The sequence below is a fragment of the Perca fluviatilis genome, chromosome 21 (genome assembly GCF_010015445.1).
Source record: "Perca fluviatilis chromosome 21, GENO_Pfluv_1.0, whole genome shotgun sequence".
NCBI lineage: Eukaryota > Metazoa > Chordata > Actinopteri > Perciformes > Percidae > Perca > Perca fluviatilis.
In genome coordinates this window covers 5,540,052-5,555,689 of record NC_053132.1, presented here as the reverse complement: position 1 = coordinate 5,555,689, position 15,638 = coordinate 5,540,052, and the positions used below count along the sequence as shown (strand labels likewise).

At 42.9% G+C, this 15,638-nt stretch overlaps 1 protein-coding gene across 2 annotated transcripts; it reads left to right on the top strand.

Annotated features, from left to right (window-relative positions):
• The first annotated feature begins 899 nt into the window (after positions 1-899).
• LOC120551339 (protein FAM171A2) lies at positions 900-14,858 on the top strand. 2 transcript variants are annotated; one of them, XM_039788686.1, is made up of 8 exons: positions 900-1,177; positions 6,220-6,447; positions 7,626-7,718; positions 10,161-10,319; positions 11,353-11,532; positions 11,641-11,754; positions 12,628-12,781; positions 12,932-14,858. In XM_039788686.1, the coding sequence occupies exons 1-8, from the start codon at positions 1,081-1,083 to the stop codon at positions 14,412-14,414; spliced, it is 2,508 nt and encodes an 835-aa protein (XP_039644620.1). In that variant the 5' UTR covers positions 900-1,080; the 3' UTR covers positions 14,415-14,858. The 2 variants fall into 2 exon arrangements, with proteins under 2 accessions (XP_039644620.1, XP_039644621.1); XM_039788687.1 differs by having other exon boundaries at positions 902-1,177; positions 12,628-12,754.
• Positions 14,859-15,638: the final 780 nt, after the last annotated feature.

Here is a 15,638-nt window from a genome sequence, read left to right as displayed (position 1 = left end):
GCGGTCAAAGCAGCTCCTAGAACGGCCCTCCTCTCTTCTCCAGTCTGCTCTGAGGTTGTACATTAGTCTAGTTTGTTTTTTAAATTCTCTTTGAATCGACGTATTTGCACTTCCGGGTCCTCTAGCAAGCCAATCATTGCAACACCGTCTGTGACACCCCATTTGTGTTGTTATAAAATCTTGCATGTGCACGGCTCGGCGCTCAGACCGTCCGCAAACCCTCCGCACACAGTCGCCCAGGCTGCAGTTGCACATACCGCTGTCCAGGCCGCAAGAAGCACGAAACACATTTAAAGGGACAGGCACTAAAACGGAGTGTTTCAGACAGAGGGTGACTACAAATCTATTCAGACAGACAGTATGACAAAAATAAAGTGCATTTTCAATATTAAAGCATGTAAACATGTTCTGGTAGAAACCCAAAATACAAGTATGAACCTGAAAATGAACATTACATGGGACCTTTAAGCAAAGTTGAGTACTTTTTCCACCACTGATAGAGTGTAAATGTACTTTGTTCCATTACACTGGTCACATCTGGGCAAATATTTTCTGTAAACATTTAAAAATCTGTTTTTAGCGTTTCTAAATTAATTTCCCATGCATCCTGACATGTTCCCCACAGTCTCGAAATACATATTAGGAACAGTGTGTTATGCAGAAAAATATGCAGTTGAGTCGATGTTCCACTTGAGATCATAAACATTTAATTTGGTCTAACTTGGTTTATATCGTTTATTAAAAAAACATTACTATAGTATATGTATTTAGCGTTTCTAAACGAATTCCCCATGCATCCTGACAGGTCCTTCATACAGATTAGGACCAGTGTTGTGCAGAGTAAGAAGCAGTCGAGTCGCTGTTCCACTTGAGATCAGCAGAGGGAAACGTCGGACACTTTTCCTCTCCAGCTCAGACAATAAAAACAAGGCGAAGCCCACACACACACAGAGACGGCACGGCAGCATCTCAGCACCACTCCAAGCTAAATGTCTGAGGAGTGAAACAGAGAAACTGCTGCCTGGGTGAGAAATATGGACACACGGCCGCCGAGCTGGGACTAGAGATGTAGTTGCAAGGATGCCAGCCAGCTCCATCTCTCGTTTGCTCCTGTTCGTCTGGATCTGCGCGGTCCGGGAGGCGCTGGCCAAATCTCTTCCAGATCAGGGAGCATTTGGTAAGCTCGCCATACCGGGGGGATGCAGCACAATGAGGAGATGGGAGTGGTTGCATTTTTATGGCTTTTGGCGAAAAAAAAACAAAAAAAACGTCGGTTCTTTGCACCGCTGCACTCTGATACTGTATCATGCCGTCTGAAAAGGAGATGGATTTTAAGGGATGGATTTTGTCATCGTATCCGCTTGATAATATTAGTTTGATGGCATATAGATTCACTAATATCAACGTGGTGGGCCCCGCTTGTGTGCGCGCTGTGATTCTGTTCCGATGTGTGGTGTGAGATCTGTGTTAAAGGCCTTAAACAGTCTGTCTGTAATGTCAGGCCTAACGTGCTGAAACACAGGCCCTGCTGTCTCTTGTGCTTTGAACAACAATGACAGAGAAACCAGGGTGGATGTGGTTCAGCCTCTAAGACTACACACACGTTGTGTTTTCATAAAGCCCCATAAATCCATTTTTTTTTGCATGAATACAAACATGAATGTCGGTGCAGCAGCAGCTTTAATTAAAAGCTGCAGTGTTTATGTTATGGTGTGCATTTTGAAGGACATTATGTAATTACATTGCATTATGCATGCTTCAAGCTATTTTAGGCTGCATGGATGGTCACATTCAGACCCTGCCTGACTGTAACTAAGTGTACTTTTAGTTACATTTTAAAGGGACATGTTGTACTTTTTACTGCACTATATTTGTCTGTGACAGCTGTACTTTACAGTAGGCCTACATATAAAACACATAATCAACTAGGGATGTAACAATACACTCAAGTCCCTATTTGATATGATTCACAATGCAATTTTTTTTTTTTCTTCTCACGATTATTTTTAATACAGCTGCAGACAAATGACTGAAAAAATGACATTACATTTCATTTAGCATCGACTTCCAGTTAACATTCACACACCGATGGCAGAGCTCAGGCAGCAATTCGGGGTTCAGTGTCTTGCCCAAGGACACTTCGGCACATAGACTGCAGGGCCAGGGATCCAACCACCGGCTGTCCGATTGGTAGAAGACCGCTCTACCACCTGAGCCACAGTTATATATATATATATATATATATATATATATATATATATATATATATATATAAACAACAGATGTGTCCTCTTATCAAAAGTGCAACTGCCATTGTATTTTATCACAAATATTAAATAAGAAATTAATAATTCAGTTTCTTAAACAAATCCCACATTACAATAACTAAAATAGAAAAAAAATCTGTTCAAATTGATGAACTAAGAAGCCGAGTGACGTCTGAAGTCAAACAATTAGTTTTTAATTTTTTTTCACATTGATATAGATTTTTAACCGATTCGAGATGCATCGTTACATCCCTACTTTTGATCCTTTAAGTGTGCTGTGTACTGTACTTGTCACGGGGTGGCCGAGTGCTGAGGCAGGAAACAGGATTTCTGTTACAACCCCCCCCCAATAATCAAAACTGGCCAGTGCAACCCACCCCAAAAAGCTATTATAATTTCCTTTACATACATCAAGACATTTGCACCAAAACTTGATGCAGAAAAGGAACAAATCATTGCAGAAAAATTCACCAGAATGCAGAAAATGAAGATGTTTGAAGACCAAAACTTTCATTTTGCTCTCCAGCTGCTGCTCGACTGATTAAATCCTCAATTAATTGATGCCTCAGAGGTGTGTCTGAACAGCTCAGATGTTCCTCTCCTGAGCTGCAACAACTCGCAAGATATTGTGAAGTTAGAGCTGGGCCATATGGAAAAAGATCAATCATCAAATATCACGATATTTCTGATAGGGATCGATCGATACTGGTTTCTTAAGGCCAATGCCGATTAATGTAACCGATATGCATTTAGAGTGAAAATGATCATCTTTAAGTCAATATTAAGATTTTGTAATGTTACAAACTGCAACACAAAACTTAGTTTAAATGCTTGAAGCAATTATTTAATAAATGAGAAACTTTCAACATAATCCCCAGTAACAGAGAGTCAGATAGTGTTGTGGGGGGGGGACATTAGGTCAGACTCAGTGGTGAGAGAAACCGAAGCAGAGGGACAGACACAGAGCTGTAGCCAAGCCAACGTAGCGCACTTATGAATTCATTAACTTTATCGGTTATTAGGCAAATAAAACGCCGATACAGATAATCTGAAAACTGCCAAAAAAAAGGGCCCGATAATCAGCCAGGGCCGATAATCGATCCATCCCTAGTTTTTGATCAAAGACATTGATGTCAATATTGCGGTGATATTGAAGGGTTGACTATTGGTGCTTTCACAAAATATTAACACAAAGAGAGTTTTATTAAATAATGTGGATATAATGACTAAGTGGGTAAAGGCAAATAAATAGAACAGCTAGAACAGTCGTAGATGGAACGTAGTGGTAGGCTAAGGCCGCCTGTGACACAAACTAAGCGGTATGCTCTCTCTTTTATACCTCAGGCTATCAGACAGCACAACAAGCACTTTAAATGTGCATTTTATAATTTCTGTACTGTATGTATTTGTATTTTTTTTGCATTGTATTTTATGCTCTATCTTTTTATGGGCATTATGCTGGGTACGAGCACTGTAATTTCCATTTCTATGGATGAAATAAACTTGACTTTACTTGACTTGAGTCTGGTAAGTTTAGAAAATGACATGACTTCACTGTAATGCAGCCTTTAAAACCAGGAAAAGACAACACGATATTACGATATCCAAAATCTAAGACGATATCTAGCCTCGTATATTGATGTTGATGTAATATTAATAAGAAAAAAAACGGTAGAACAACAGATAACGTCCTGGCAGAAAATGACCAGTATCTTTTCCGTTAAGTTTATGGACATTTCTGTTAATCCAAAAATGGAAAATTCTCAAACATTTAAAGTGTATTCTCTGTACCTTTTAACAGACTTTTCTAACAGTGTACATGAAGTAATTATCTCCCTAAGAAATCGGCATCATCAGCTGTTCATTGATCAGCCAATTCAATCAGCAACTATTCAGCTAATCGATTTCTTTTACTGAAGTGATTTTTTTTTTTTTTTTTTTTTTTTAACCAGTAAAGCCAAAGACTCACCACTTTCAGCCCATCAGAGGTGAATAATTTGCTGGTTTTCTTGATCTGTCTATGAAAGTACACTGAATTTTGGGGGGTCACTTTTCAATCAGACAGATGAATGGATGATGAAAATAATCAATAGCTGCAACCCTATTGTGCTCTTAGAAACCAGTGATGGTGTGTAGCAGTCAAAGGTGCAGTAACTGTTGATTATATTTAAAGAAAAGGGCAAAACCTAAAAGTTAAATGACTAAATTCTCACTAAATATCAGTTTCCTCTCTCTGACTTTGAAAAAAAAAGTGTGAATTTTAGTGCTGCAAAGATTAATTGATTAGTTGTCAACTAAATTAATCGACAACTGTTTTACTAATCACTTAATCGATTTGAGTCATTCAGTCCTTCCAGAAAAATTAGTTTTTTTGTGATTGTTGCGATCAAAAAACCTTGATTACGCGGCAAGTTTTCTTAAAAAAATGTGATGGAATATGCTATATGATATTTATGCAATTTTATGCGATGAAATTGAAACTGAGGTTTGATGAAAAAGAGAAAAAAAAGTGATTTCCCCCCCCCCCTACCCCCCAACCTGCTTTTTGATGATGTTCACGTTGCGTAATTACGTCACTTCATAACGTTCCCATGGCAACAGGGGAAAATGGCTGCTCTTGTGTGAAGTAAACGCAACATCTTTCAACTTTCTGCTAAGATATGTGACTTTTTTGTAACGAAAATGCTGGGATCATGCAAGCCCCGCATATTTTGCGCGGCAATCGGCAAATTTATACGCGAAAGTGCGGCATATTTGAAAAAATGCGGCCCCCGCATAAATATGAGGACTTTGGCTGATTATGCGTTGAATTATGCGATCGCATAATCGCGTTTTTCTGGAGGGACTGGTCAATTCTTTTGAATCACTCCTCTGTGACAGTAAACTGAATATCTTTGAGTTGTGGACAAGACGAGACATTTGACATTTTACCATTTTATAGACCAAACAACTCGATTAATCGAGAAAATCAGCAACAGATTAATCGACAATGAAAATGATCGTTAGTTGGAGCCCTAGTGAATTTAAGTTCCAAGGATTTGTCTGAGTTTTCGGAGGGTTTACACTCCACTTGATCTCAGCTGAATTTATATTCAGGCTGTGTGAGTGGGAGAATTCCCAGACTCTTGATGTGACACTGTGTCTCTCAGTGTTTCTGTCAATGGAGCTGCTTCAAGCCCAGATTGAGGAAATCCACTTCACGCTCTCTCTCTCGCTCTCTCAACACACACACACACACACACACACACACACACACACACACACACACACACAACACACACACACACATATAAGGGAGCTTTTATTGAACAAATTATGGTAATGCATGTAAGCATTTACACACATACACACACACACACACACACAATGGGTATGGACACACACACACAAACACACACACACACACACATGCTGTTTATGATCTGAATGCAGCCATTAGTGCATTTAGCATGGAGGAGTTTGTCATTAGAGGCCTGGAGGGTTTAGAGGGCGACAGCTCGTGTAGTGCTACATGAACTGAACTGAGCCGAGTGAGGAGGCAGCAACAACAAGAGTCAGCATGTATCCATGGAAACCTCCCCCAGCGTGACCCACATCTAGCTGTCCAAGAGGCAAGACGAGAAACAAAATGTTCTGGGGCTGAAAGACACGGACGGAGCAACGCCCTCTGGAAGGAACTTGTTTTGGGGGAATGTGTTTACATTCAAAAGTAGTTTTAGTCGTGCAACAGAAAACTCAGACTGGACAGATAGTCTAGCTGGTTTAAAATCACAACACAAAGAAAGAGGAAGGTAACAGACATCCGGCCGAAAATGAAGGACATCCGGCGGAATTTCCCGCGGCACCTGACCAATCCTGGAAGTTAAAACCTCGTCGATATAGACTAGTTAATCACGAACGGTTTCCGCTTAATGCAAAGTAACTGTACCTCTCTGTCTTTGTGTTCTTCCAGAGGTGCAAATAAAAGTCCAGGTGTTCGACAACAGCGACCTGTCACCGCTGGTGGACGCTCAGGTGGAAGTCCACAGCAACCACACCATCTTGGCGTCCAGCAGGGCCGGCAGCGATGGCGTCCTGAGAGTCAGCTTCCTGTACCGCCCCGGAACATGGGTCATCATCACAGCCTCCAAACAAGACTACGTCACCAACTCTGTGCCCTGGCACTCCAGCCGCATCCCCCGTAAGGAAGAGCGTGCACTTTAATAAGCGTGAAGAGCACTTTCGTTTGAGTGACATTCATGCCAATAGATTGAAAGTAACCATTTAAGTTGAATACAATAAAAGTTGAATTATTTGTCCTTAAAGTTAAAGCAAAATGAACTGTTCAACTCAGCTAGAGCCACAACGATTAATCAATTACTTGTCAATTCAATCATTAGTTTGAATTAGTTGTTGGAAAAAAAAAGTAACAAATTCTCGGATTCCAGCTTGTTAAATGTGAATATTTCTAGTTTCTTCTCTCCTCTGTGAGAGTAATCTGAATATCTTTGAGTTGTGGACAAAACAAGACATTTGAGCGTGTCATCTTGGGCTCTAGGAAACACTGAACGACATTTCATAGACCAAACAACTAATCGATTAATCGAGAAAGTAATCGACAGATTAATTGACTATGAAAATAATTTGTTAGTTGCACCGCTAAACTCCTAGCTTGAAGTCGTCATACATCTGAGTCTGATGCTGCTCCATTGGGCTGTGATTATGGGGCGTGTCTCAACCGAACCAGGAAAGAAAATGCCTCTGCATTCATTGGATAGACCTACAACCTATCAGAGCAACGGCGACAGACATCACAGAAGCTGCAAGTCAAAGGCAGGCTTCGACAGAGCGAAGGCAGAGGCGGCAGTTTCCGTTTCGTGCGGACAGGTTCTCTGTTCCTCTTTTAAAATGAATGCGCTGTCGAGATCTTCTATAACAGACGCGATGGCAGCCATGTTTGTCGTAAACAAATTCAACCCAAGCGCTCTTTGGTGACATAGTTGATTACGTTACTGGTGATCATCTGTCCATCATCGTGTAAAGCCCGCCCTGACAATCTGATTGGTCCGAACAGCTCTGGTTGGAGCGTAGTTGCTCCACAACGGATCAAGTCCAGACCGAACTTCCCGACCTCAAATGTTGTGGGCGGGGCTAAGTTCGGCTGGCATCCAGGCTACTAAACTCCTGTACATGTTCCAGTTTCATTATGTGTTTATCAATCATTAATTTAAAATATTTGAAACTGAAACTTTACTATACGTTGGCTGACATGATGGTAAAACGGGTATTAAAGAGAAATCAAGTCTCTGCATTGTTGTTGTTACACCTTTTAAATATCTGCTGAGTTCATTTACATTTCTTCCTCTTTTTTTCCCCCAGTGTATGCCTCCGTCAGCCTGTACCTCCTGGTTCAGAGGCCAGGAACACTTATTCTGTACGATGACGTGCTGCAGGTGCTGTCTGGGTCGCCAGGTAAAGAAAACAACACATTTCTCTCTGAAGAACCCCGAATGTTTGATGATAAGGCGTGCGCGCTCGCTTATCCCGTCACACCTCGAATTTACGAGGGCCCGTTGGCTCACTCCGAGGAACTGAGGCACAATTTATCCGTCCAGTGTTTTCAAAAGATGAATCACAACGGACAGTTTTACAAAAATGTAGAGCTGTCGGGTAACGTTAGTCCTATTTTGGGGTCTGTCAGTTTGACCCCTTCAACAGTTCTTCTGTCATCACATCTTAAATTAGTGCGTCTCCAGCAGAGAGTGCCGATAGATTCACACCCCTCTCCTCTCCCGCGTGTCTGCTCACGCCTTCACAGATTTCACTGCTTAACATTTAGATGACCCTGTGTTATTTGCTGCTACTCACCATAGCAACAGCTGCAGCAGAGTAGAGTTTTTACAAATACAATACACATATATGATGGGTTATAGTGAGTTGCCACCCTGTTAACTTCACTACAACTGGCACCAAAGTCTGGCATCAATACTTTTGCTTCTTTATATTTTCCTTGGTATCTGTAATTCACTGACTATGTTTACCTGCACATAATAGTCCTGTTTTTGCCCTTATTTCGAGAAAAGACTACATGTAGCCGTGCAAAATAGGTTTTCCACGGGTGGTGGATTTGTTTGTGAACACAGCGTGCCTCTTTCATTCCTTCCACCAGCTTCTCGAAAAGGTCGCCGCTGCGATGTTTGTGCATATCCAAAAACCTGTTAATATCCAAGTTATACATAATGTTTGAAATTAGGTGTGTTTGTGTGTTGGGCATGCATCTCTACCACATGCCTTGCAAACTGTTAGCTGGTTGGTTTCTGTACAGTAACCATAGCAACGCACAGAGCTGACCTTAAAGCGTGATTTATGGTTGTGCGCACGCAGAGCTTTCGGCGTAGCCTACGTAAGTGGCCTGAAGTTTATACTTTTGCGTTGGTGTGTGCGTTCATATCTTTAAGAGAAGAGCAGGGCTGATGTGTGTGTGTGTGTTTGTGTGTGTGTGTGTGTGTGTGTGTGTGTGTGTGTGTGTGTGTGTGGTAGAGCGAGGGAGAGAGAGAGACGGTGATTAGCGACTCTAGAGGCAGAGCGAGAGAAACAAAGTGTCTCCTCTGTTCTTTCTGACCACGGTGGGAAATCTATAGCAGGAGAAGTTAACCCTCTCCTTGATTTCATGTTGTTTATGGAGAAGGAGAACCAGGAAACGAGTCGGGGGGGAAATGCAACGCTACCAAGCCACAGCCGAGCGACGTGTGTCGCCACAAAATGTAGTTACATTTTTCAAGAGGTGCACGTAAGGCTATGGCGTTGGGTCAGTGTCTCCACGTTCCTATGTACGTAGCCACGGCGTAGATTTAACGCAGAAGCATAAATCACGCTTCAGACGTTAAACAGGCAAGACGCCATAAACGGTCACAAACTGCGGTTAAAAACCACGATTGAAACACATATTCCGAATGCACTGTATACATGTCCAAGAACGCCTCTTAAACCCGAATAATACCGGCATATCCCACCTGTCTTAATAAGAAAATGCTAACTTCGGAAAAAGGCCTTATTCTGAATATCCAAATGGAATATGCTGTTTACATGACCTGTATCAAATTTGGAATATTGTCATATTCCGAATAATAGTGGGAATATTGGTGTGCATGTAAACATACTCACTAAAACACCCGTATGTTTACACCTTTGTATGTGTTGTCTTTGCTCTGTTTTTGTTTTACTGTAAAGCACTTTGTGACCCCTTTTGTCTGTGAAAGGTGCTATATAAATAAAGTTTACTTACTAGTTTACTTACCTTTAAAGAGACATTAAAAGGTCCAGTGTGTAAGGTGTTTAGTTGTTCATTATCAAAATCTGTGTTGCCCGTTCACAAACTTGTCCTTTTTCATGAATATTTACCACCTCCATCAATTCCAAGTATTCCTATTGGCTTGAAATTCTACATTTGCATTAGCATGAACTGGGGTAGACGCTCCATATTCATGCTCCATCTTGAAATACGTTAGCCGGTAAGGGACATACAGGACATACTGCTCCACCTTTCATGTTTTCGCTGTCACATGATAAAGTCACAGGTGCTGCTAACGCTGCTAACGGGTATCGTAGCTTCCCGGCCCCGGCGAGTTTGAAGAAGGAAACATGGAGGACCACATGTATTCAAAATCAAAATTTCAGGAACAGGAGTCTTCTTCTTCGCCCAGAAAAAGTAAAAATGATATTGAAAAGAGCAAGAGCGTCATCAGAAAAAAGCGTGAAGGCTACCGTAGCTGTAATACGTACTTTGAACTGTTTGGCGCGAGAGAGTTGATTGCGATATATGATCTCAACGCTAGATGGGAGAAATTCCCACACATTGGACCTTTTAAGACATGAGCTGGTTGTAGGATTTACAGACGGATTGTTTCTCTGCAGGAGCTCGTAACCAGCCGCTGGTGCAGCTCCAGAGGAAGTCCCTTCAGCTGCCGTCCGACTCCAACTACACGGCGCTGTCTGCTGCGCTGACCACGGCCAGGACTCAGTATGAGATCGGCGGTTTCCCGTTTCTCCTGGGCCAAGAGACCAACAGCTCAGGTGGGTGTCGAGAATGATCTACTATCTGGCCGGAGGTGTGTGGATACATACGTTTGTGTACTTTACTGGGGACAATATATCGATATCATATCATTGTCGTGATATGAGACTAGATATCGTCTTAGATTTTGGACATTGTAATATCATAATATGGCTTAAGTGTCTTTTCCTGGTTTTAAAGGCTGCATTACAGTAAAGTGATGTCATTTTATGAATTTACCAGACTGTTCTGTTTAGCTGTTCTATTATTGCCTTTACCCACTTAGTCATTATATCCACATTACTGATGATGTGAAGATATTTTTTTAAAGCACCAATTGTCAACCATATAATATCGTCACAATATCGGCACCCAGGTATTTCTTCAAGAATATCGTGAAACTTGATTTTCTACATATCGCCCAGCCCTAATCCAGGCCACGTTTTTCTATCGAAGGGAAATCTTAATGCTACATCACACTATGCTATTTTATACAATAGTGAGCTTCCAACTTGTGTCAGCAGTTCAAGTTCAACATGACAAAGCCCAAGTGCACAAAGCCAGCTCCATAAAGAAATGTTTTTCCCAGTTTGGTGTGAAAGAAGATGACTGTCGTGCACAGAGCTCTGACCTCAACCCCATCCAACACCTTTTGGGATGAACTGGAACATGGTTTGTGAGCCAAACCTGATCACCAGGGCCACACGCAATCTGCGAACGCAGAATTTTCTGCAGATTTTAAACAGATTAAAAATACTTCAAATAAAACTCAGAATGTTAACACTTCTTCACCCCAAGAAGAAAAACCGTCCCCCAGATTTTCATTCTGGGTCACCGCTGAAAACTGTAGTTTGGGTCTGCTGATCACCCAATAAATCACCACAAAATGATGATTCATATTTACTGTTTACCATAGAGTCAAATACTGATTGTTTGTTTGAATAGTGAAAGAGTGAACATCTTTCCATCTGCCTCAAAAATCCTGATTGCAAGAACAACATTTTACAGATTTGTAACAGACGTGTTAAAGCTGATATCGGTGACTTTTTTTAGGTGTAGAAACAGGGTGGACAGACTTGACAGCTTTGGCCGTGATCAGCATTCAGCTCTTTGACAAAAATGGCCGTGAGATCCAGGTCTCAGATCCGATCCACGTCTCGGTGCCGCTGCCGTCCGACACCCGCAACAGGATGGCCACAAGTGTTCCTGCTTGGCTGTATCAGCCTAAGACGGGTAAGGGTAGCACGTAAAAGATATTTTCCTGTACTTTCTGTAATGGAGGCGTCCGATTTTCTTATGCGGCATATGTAATAACAGTGATGATATTTTACATTTCTGCAGGACTGTGGGTTAGGAACGGGACGGGCTACATCAAAAAGGACGGCCCACAGTTTGTGTGGAACGTTGTGGTTCCTCAGATGGGATACTGGTTAGCTGCTTTCCCTTCATCTTCAGGTACTGTAATCAGGGTTTTTCCTACCATTATAAGACTTAAGTGCGGCCGTTTTGGGCACCATCTAAGCCGAACGAATGTTAAATCTTAAAGCTTTTTGAGTGTTACTTATTTATGTGCTCTAGCTGTTCCAACATTTTAGACACAGACATGGTTATAATTATGGTCCGAAACAATGTAAAAATGCATTTTATATTAAAAAACGTAACATTTTCTTGATGGAAGACCCTTTAAACCCCCTGCCAAATATGTGCACCTAAATTATCCACAAACCTAAGGAAAACGCTGCCGTAACTCATCTCACCCTCCTGCTCTGCTGCCTGTGCTGTTTTTCATCTTGAGTGTTGCTGCTGTGCCAGCAGATGTTCCTGTATGTCTCTTGGAGAAAAACAGAAAAACTTAGACTGTAATGTAATGTTCTGTTTGGTGCTGAAGGTCAGGCGTCATTTCATAGTTTAAATAAGTCCATAACAACATGCTTAAATCAGTACCTGGAAAGATTTGTCGGGTGGTATTCTCACGGTGCATCAAATATACAGTACAGTATGACATTTTGTCTCTGGAAGAAGTTAAATCATGTAACCCTCCCATTCAGTGAGGAGGAGGCTGGTGATATTCTTTGTTTTTCTTGTCGTTACCACAATAATAATCATAAATGCCTGATATATCGTCTTCCTTTGTGCGATGGAGCTCCATTGTTGTCCAAAAACTATTTAAAACGCATCAATGAGCCACACTGTAAAGATTTACACCCTCAGTGGGAAGCAATGGGCTTGAGGCTGAGTGCCACAGACAGGGTGGTGGGGACATCACATCATTGAGAGACGCACTAACACAATGATCCAGACGTCTTTCTGCCATGAATTGTCTTGCAGGATTGGGTTTGTCTCATCCAGGCTTGAGGGACATCACCACCTACCACACCCTGTTCCTGCTCTCCATCCTGGGCTCGCTGGCCCTGCTGGTGCTCATCCTGCTCTGTGTGCTGCTCTACTACTGCAGGTGTGGGGAGCGTAGGCGTAGGCGCAGGTCTCAGATTTAGGTTTCTATTAATAGCAAAAATAACGGTGATTTTGGTGGTGATTTTAGGCTCTCATTAGATTAGACTCCTATTGTAATCCCCAGCAGATTAAAGGTGTTTCTTTCATTTTTGACCTTCAGTGTCTCTTTACCTTTTAGGCGGAAGTGTTTGAAACCTCGACGGCAGCAAGGGAAAGTCCACACTTCCAATCTAAATGGTGCAAAGAGAGACCAGGGCACATCCACTTCGCGCCTAAATCTGATCTGTGGCGGCCACGTTGAGTCTGGCCCTTCAATTGACAAATCTGAAATGTCCCCATCTCGAGACTACCAGAGTTCACGGGAGGACTTAACCAAGCATGTTCCAGCTCACATGCTGCGACACGCAAAGGGAAAAAATATTTCAGGTCCCCAAAGGGGTGAAAGCTTCCCCATGAAGGTTACACGTGCCACAGAGACCAACAACCTGGACAACCCTCTGCTGCATGAAGACTACAACCGGAGCTACAGCCCTATGGAGGGCAAAGAGTCTGAATATCACCGACACCAGCTCGCCAACGACAATCGAGGGTACTCCTCTGATCCCCCGTCCCCACCTCGCTTTCAAGGCTACGTGCCAAGCCAGTCTGACAAACCGCCCGAATATTCGGCAGCAGCTGCAGACAGCCTTGCCAGACCCACCTCCCTCAACACCCAGCCAGGTCAGATCATCTTCTGCAGCTCCATTGACCAGATGAAGGAGAACATGTACCGGAGCATGGTGCCGACCCTGGTCATCCCAGCACACTACATGCGCTTGCCTTCCGAGTATCCCAAAGATGGCAAGGACCAGAAGGACCAAGATAAAGATGGCGCGGGAGGAGGCCAGCAGCACCATCACCACCACTCCCAGAAACAAGGCCAACAGCAGCAGCAAGGTGGCTCCCAAGGCGACGACTCGGAGGATCCGAGCTGGGCATCTGACTCCTCTGGCGGCCCAGTGACCATCCCGGTGCTCTTCAACGACTCCACCATGGCTCAGATGAACGGCGAACTGCAGGCTCTGACTGAGAAGAAGCTACTGGAGCTGGGTGTTAAACAGCACCCACGGGCGTGGTTCATCTCCTTGGATGGACGTAACAACGCTCACGTGCGCCACTCCTACATAGATGCTGGGAATGACCTCAGTGGAGGAGGCGTTGGGGGATTCTTGGGGGGTCCCAGCAGCGCTGGACGAGACGTCAACCTCGAACCGCCTCTGGAGTCCCAAGAGCGCAAGTCGGCAATGAACAGGAAGGGTAAAGACGAGCGTTGGGGGACGGGAGGACGGAAGGGCCACGGCGTTAGCAGCAGTGGGGGGAAGTGTTACTCCAAGTTGGCGTACCCCGACCACAGCGAGCCCAGCAGCAGCGAGGGACGCCCGGTCTCACCGGAGGAGAACTCCCTCACCCCTCTTCTAGACGAAGGTCCGTCCTCCCGAGGATCCACCATCCCCAGGCGAGGACGCAGCCGCGTGAACAGCAGCCGCAGCAGCAACAGCGAGAACCGCCGCGACTCCTTGACCAGTCCTGAGGACGATCCCGACGACAAAGACGGGAACAAGAAGAGCCCCTGGCAGAAGATTGAAGACAGGCCTCTCATGGTCTTCCACCCCAGGAAGTGAGCTGTTTTTTGAACTTACCGAACGCTTCTTTTCAAAAGGGGGGAATCTTCCCACAACAATCATGGGAGAAGAGTGATGTTTTCACCGAGAGAGATCACGATAAGCACAACCATGCTTCACTGGTCCATTTTCAGGTTGTTGTTTGACCTTTGTGTTTCTTGTGAGGTGCTTTTGCACTTTCGGATTTCTCTCGTAGTCTCACTTCCAGTTAATCTCACTGGATCCCACTGAGATGATCTATCGTGTACTGAAACGTATCCAGTTTATTGTGAATTCTATCATCTATCACATCACTGAACCATCGTCTGAGCCGTTGCATAGACTGACTGTGGAAATAGCCATTTTATAGAGCAAAATATAAGAATAAAGCACTTACTAATGATTTGATAATTGATTGATTGTTACTTGCCAAGTATTTGGAAGTGGATGACATTTTTCCCACGGATTGATTTCCTTTACGTTACATTACTAACATTCTAACTAGAATAAGTTTTCTTTCAAAGGAAACCACTTCCCAAAGCTTGAATTTGAAGGGAACTTATCTTTTTTTTTTTTTTTTACCCCTGTGAATGGATAATGCAATTAGAGCTGCAAAGATTAATCGATTAGTTGTCAACTATTACATTAATCGCCAAGTATTTTGAGAATCAAGAAAAAAAGTAAAATTTCTCTGATTCCAGCTCGTTAATGTTCTAGTTTCTTCTCTCCTCTGTGACAGTAAACTGAATTTCTTTAAGTTGTGAACAAAACAAGACATTTGAGGACGTCGTCTTGGGCTTTGGAAACACTGATCGTCATTTTTCACAATTTTCTGACATTTTATAGACTAAACAACTAATCAATTAATTGAGAAAATAATCAACAGATTAATCGACTGAAAATAATCGTTCGTTGCAGCCCTAAATGCAATCTATAAAGTCCAACCTGCGACTTGCATTTTGCTCCTTCAGGGATCTACTTGATTTCCTCTTCCTGCTGTGCTGTGTTCATGTGTTCATATTACTTATTCAGATAGTATTGAGTTGAAATGTTCAGCATTATCATTCTGTCATCCTCTCTGTCAGTGATTTATTGCCAAAATTTGGACTTTCTGCCTTTCTCCTGTTGTTGTTTAGTCAACAGAGACGATTTCCTGTTGTGTAAATAGTTTCCCAGACATTTGAAAGACCATTTGGGTTTAGAAAGGTTGCATGCATATGAATGTATGAAGGCACCAAAAGCCCC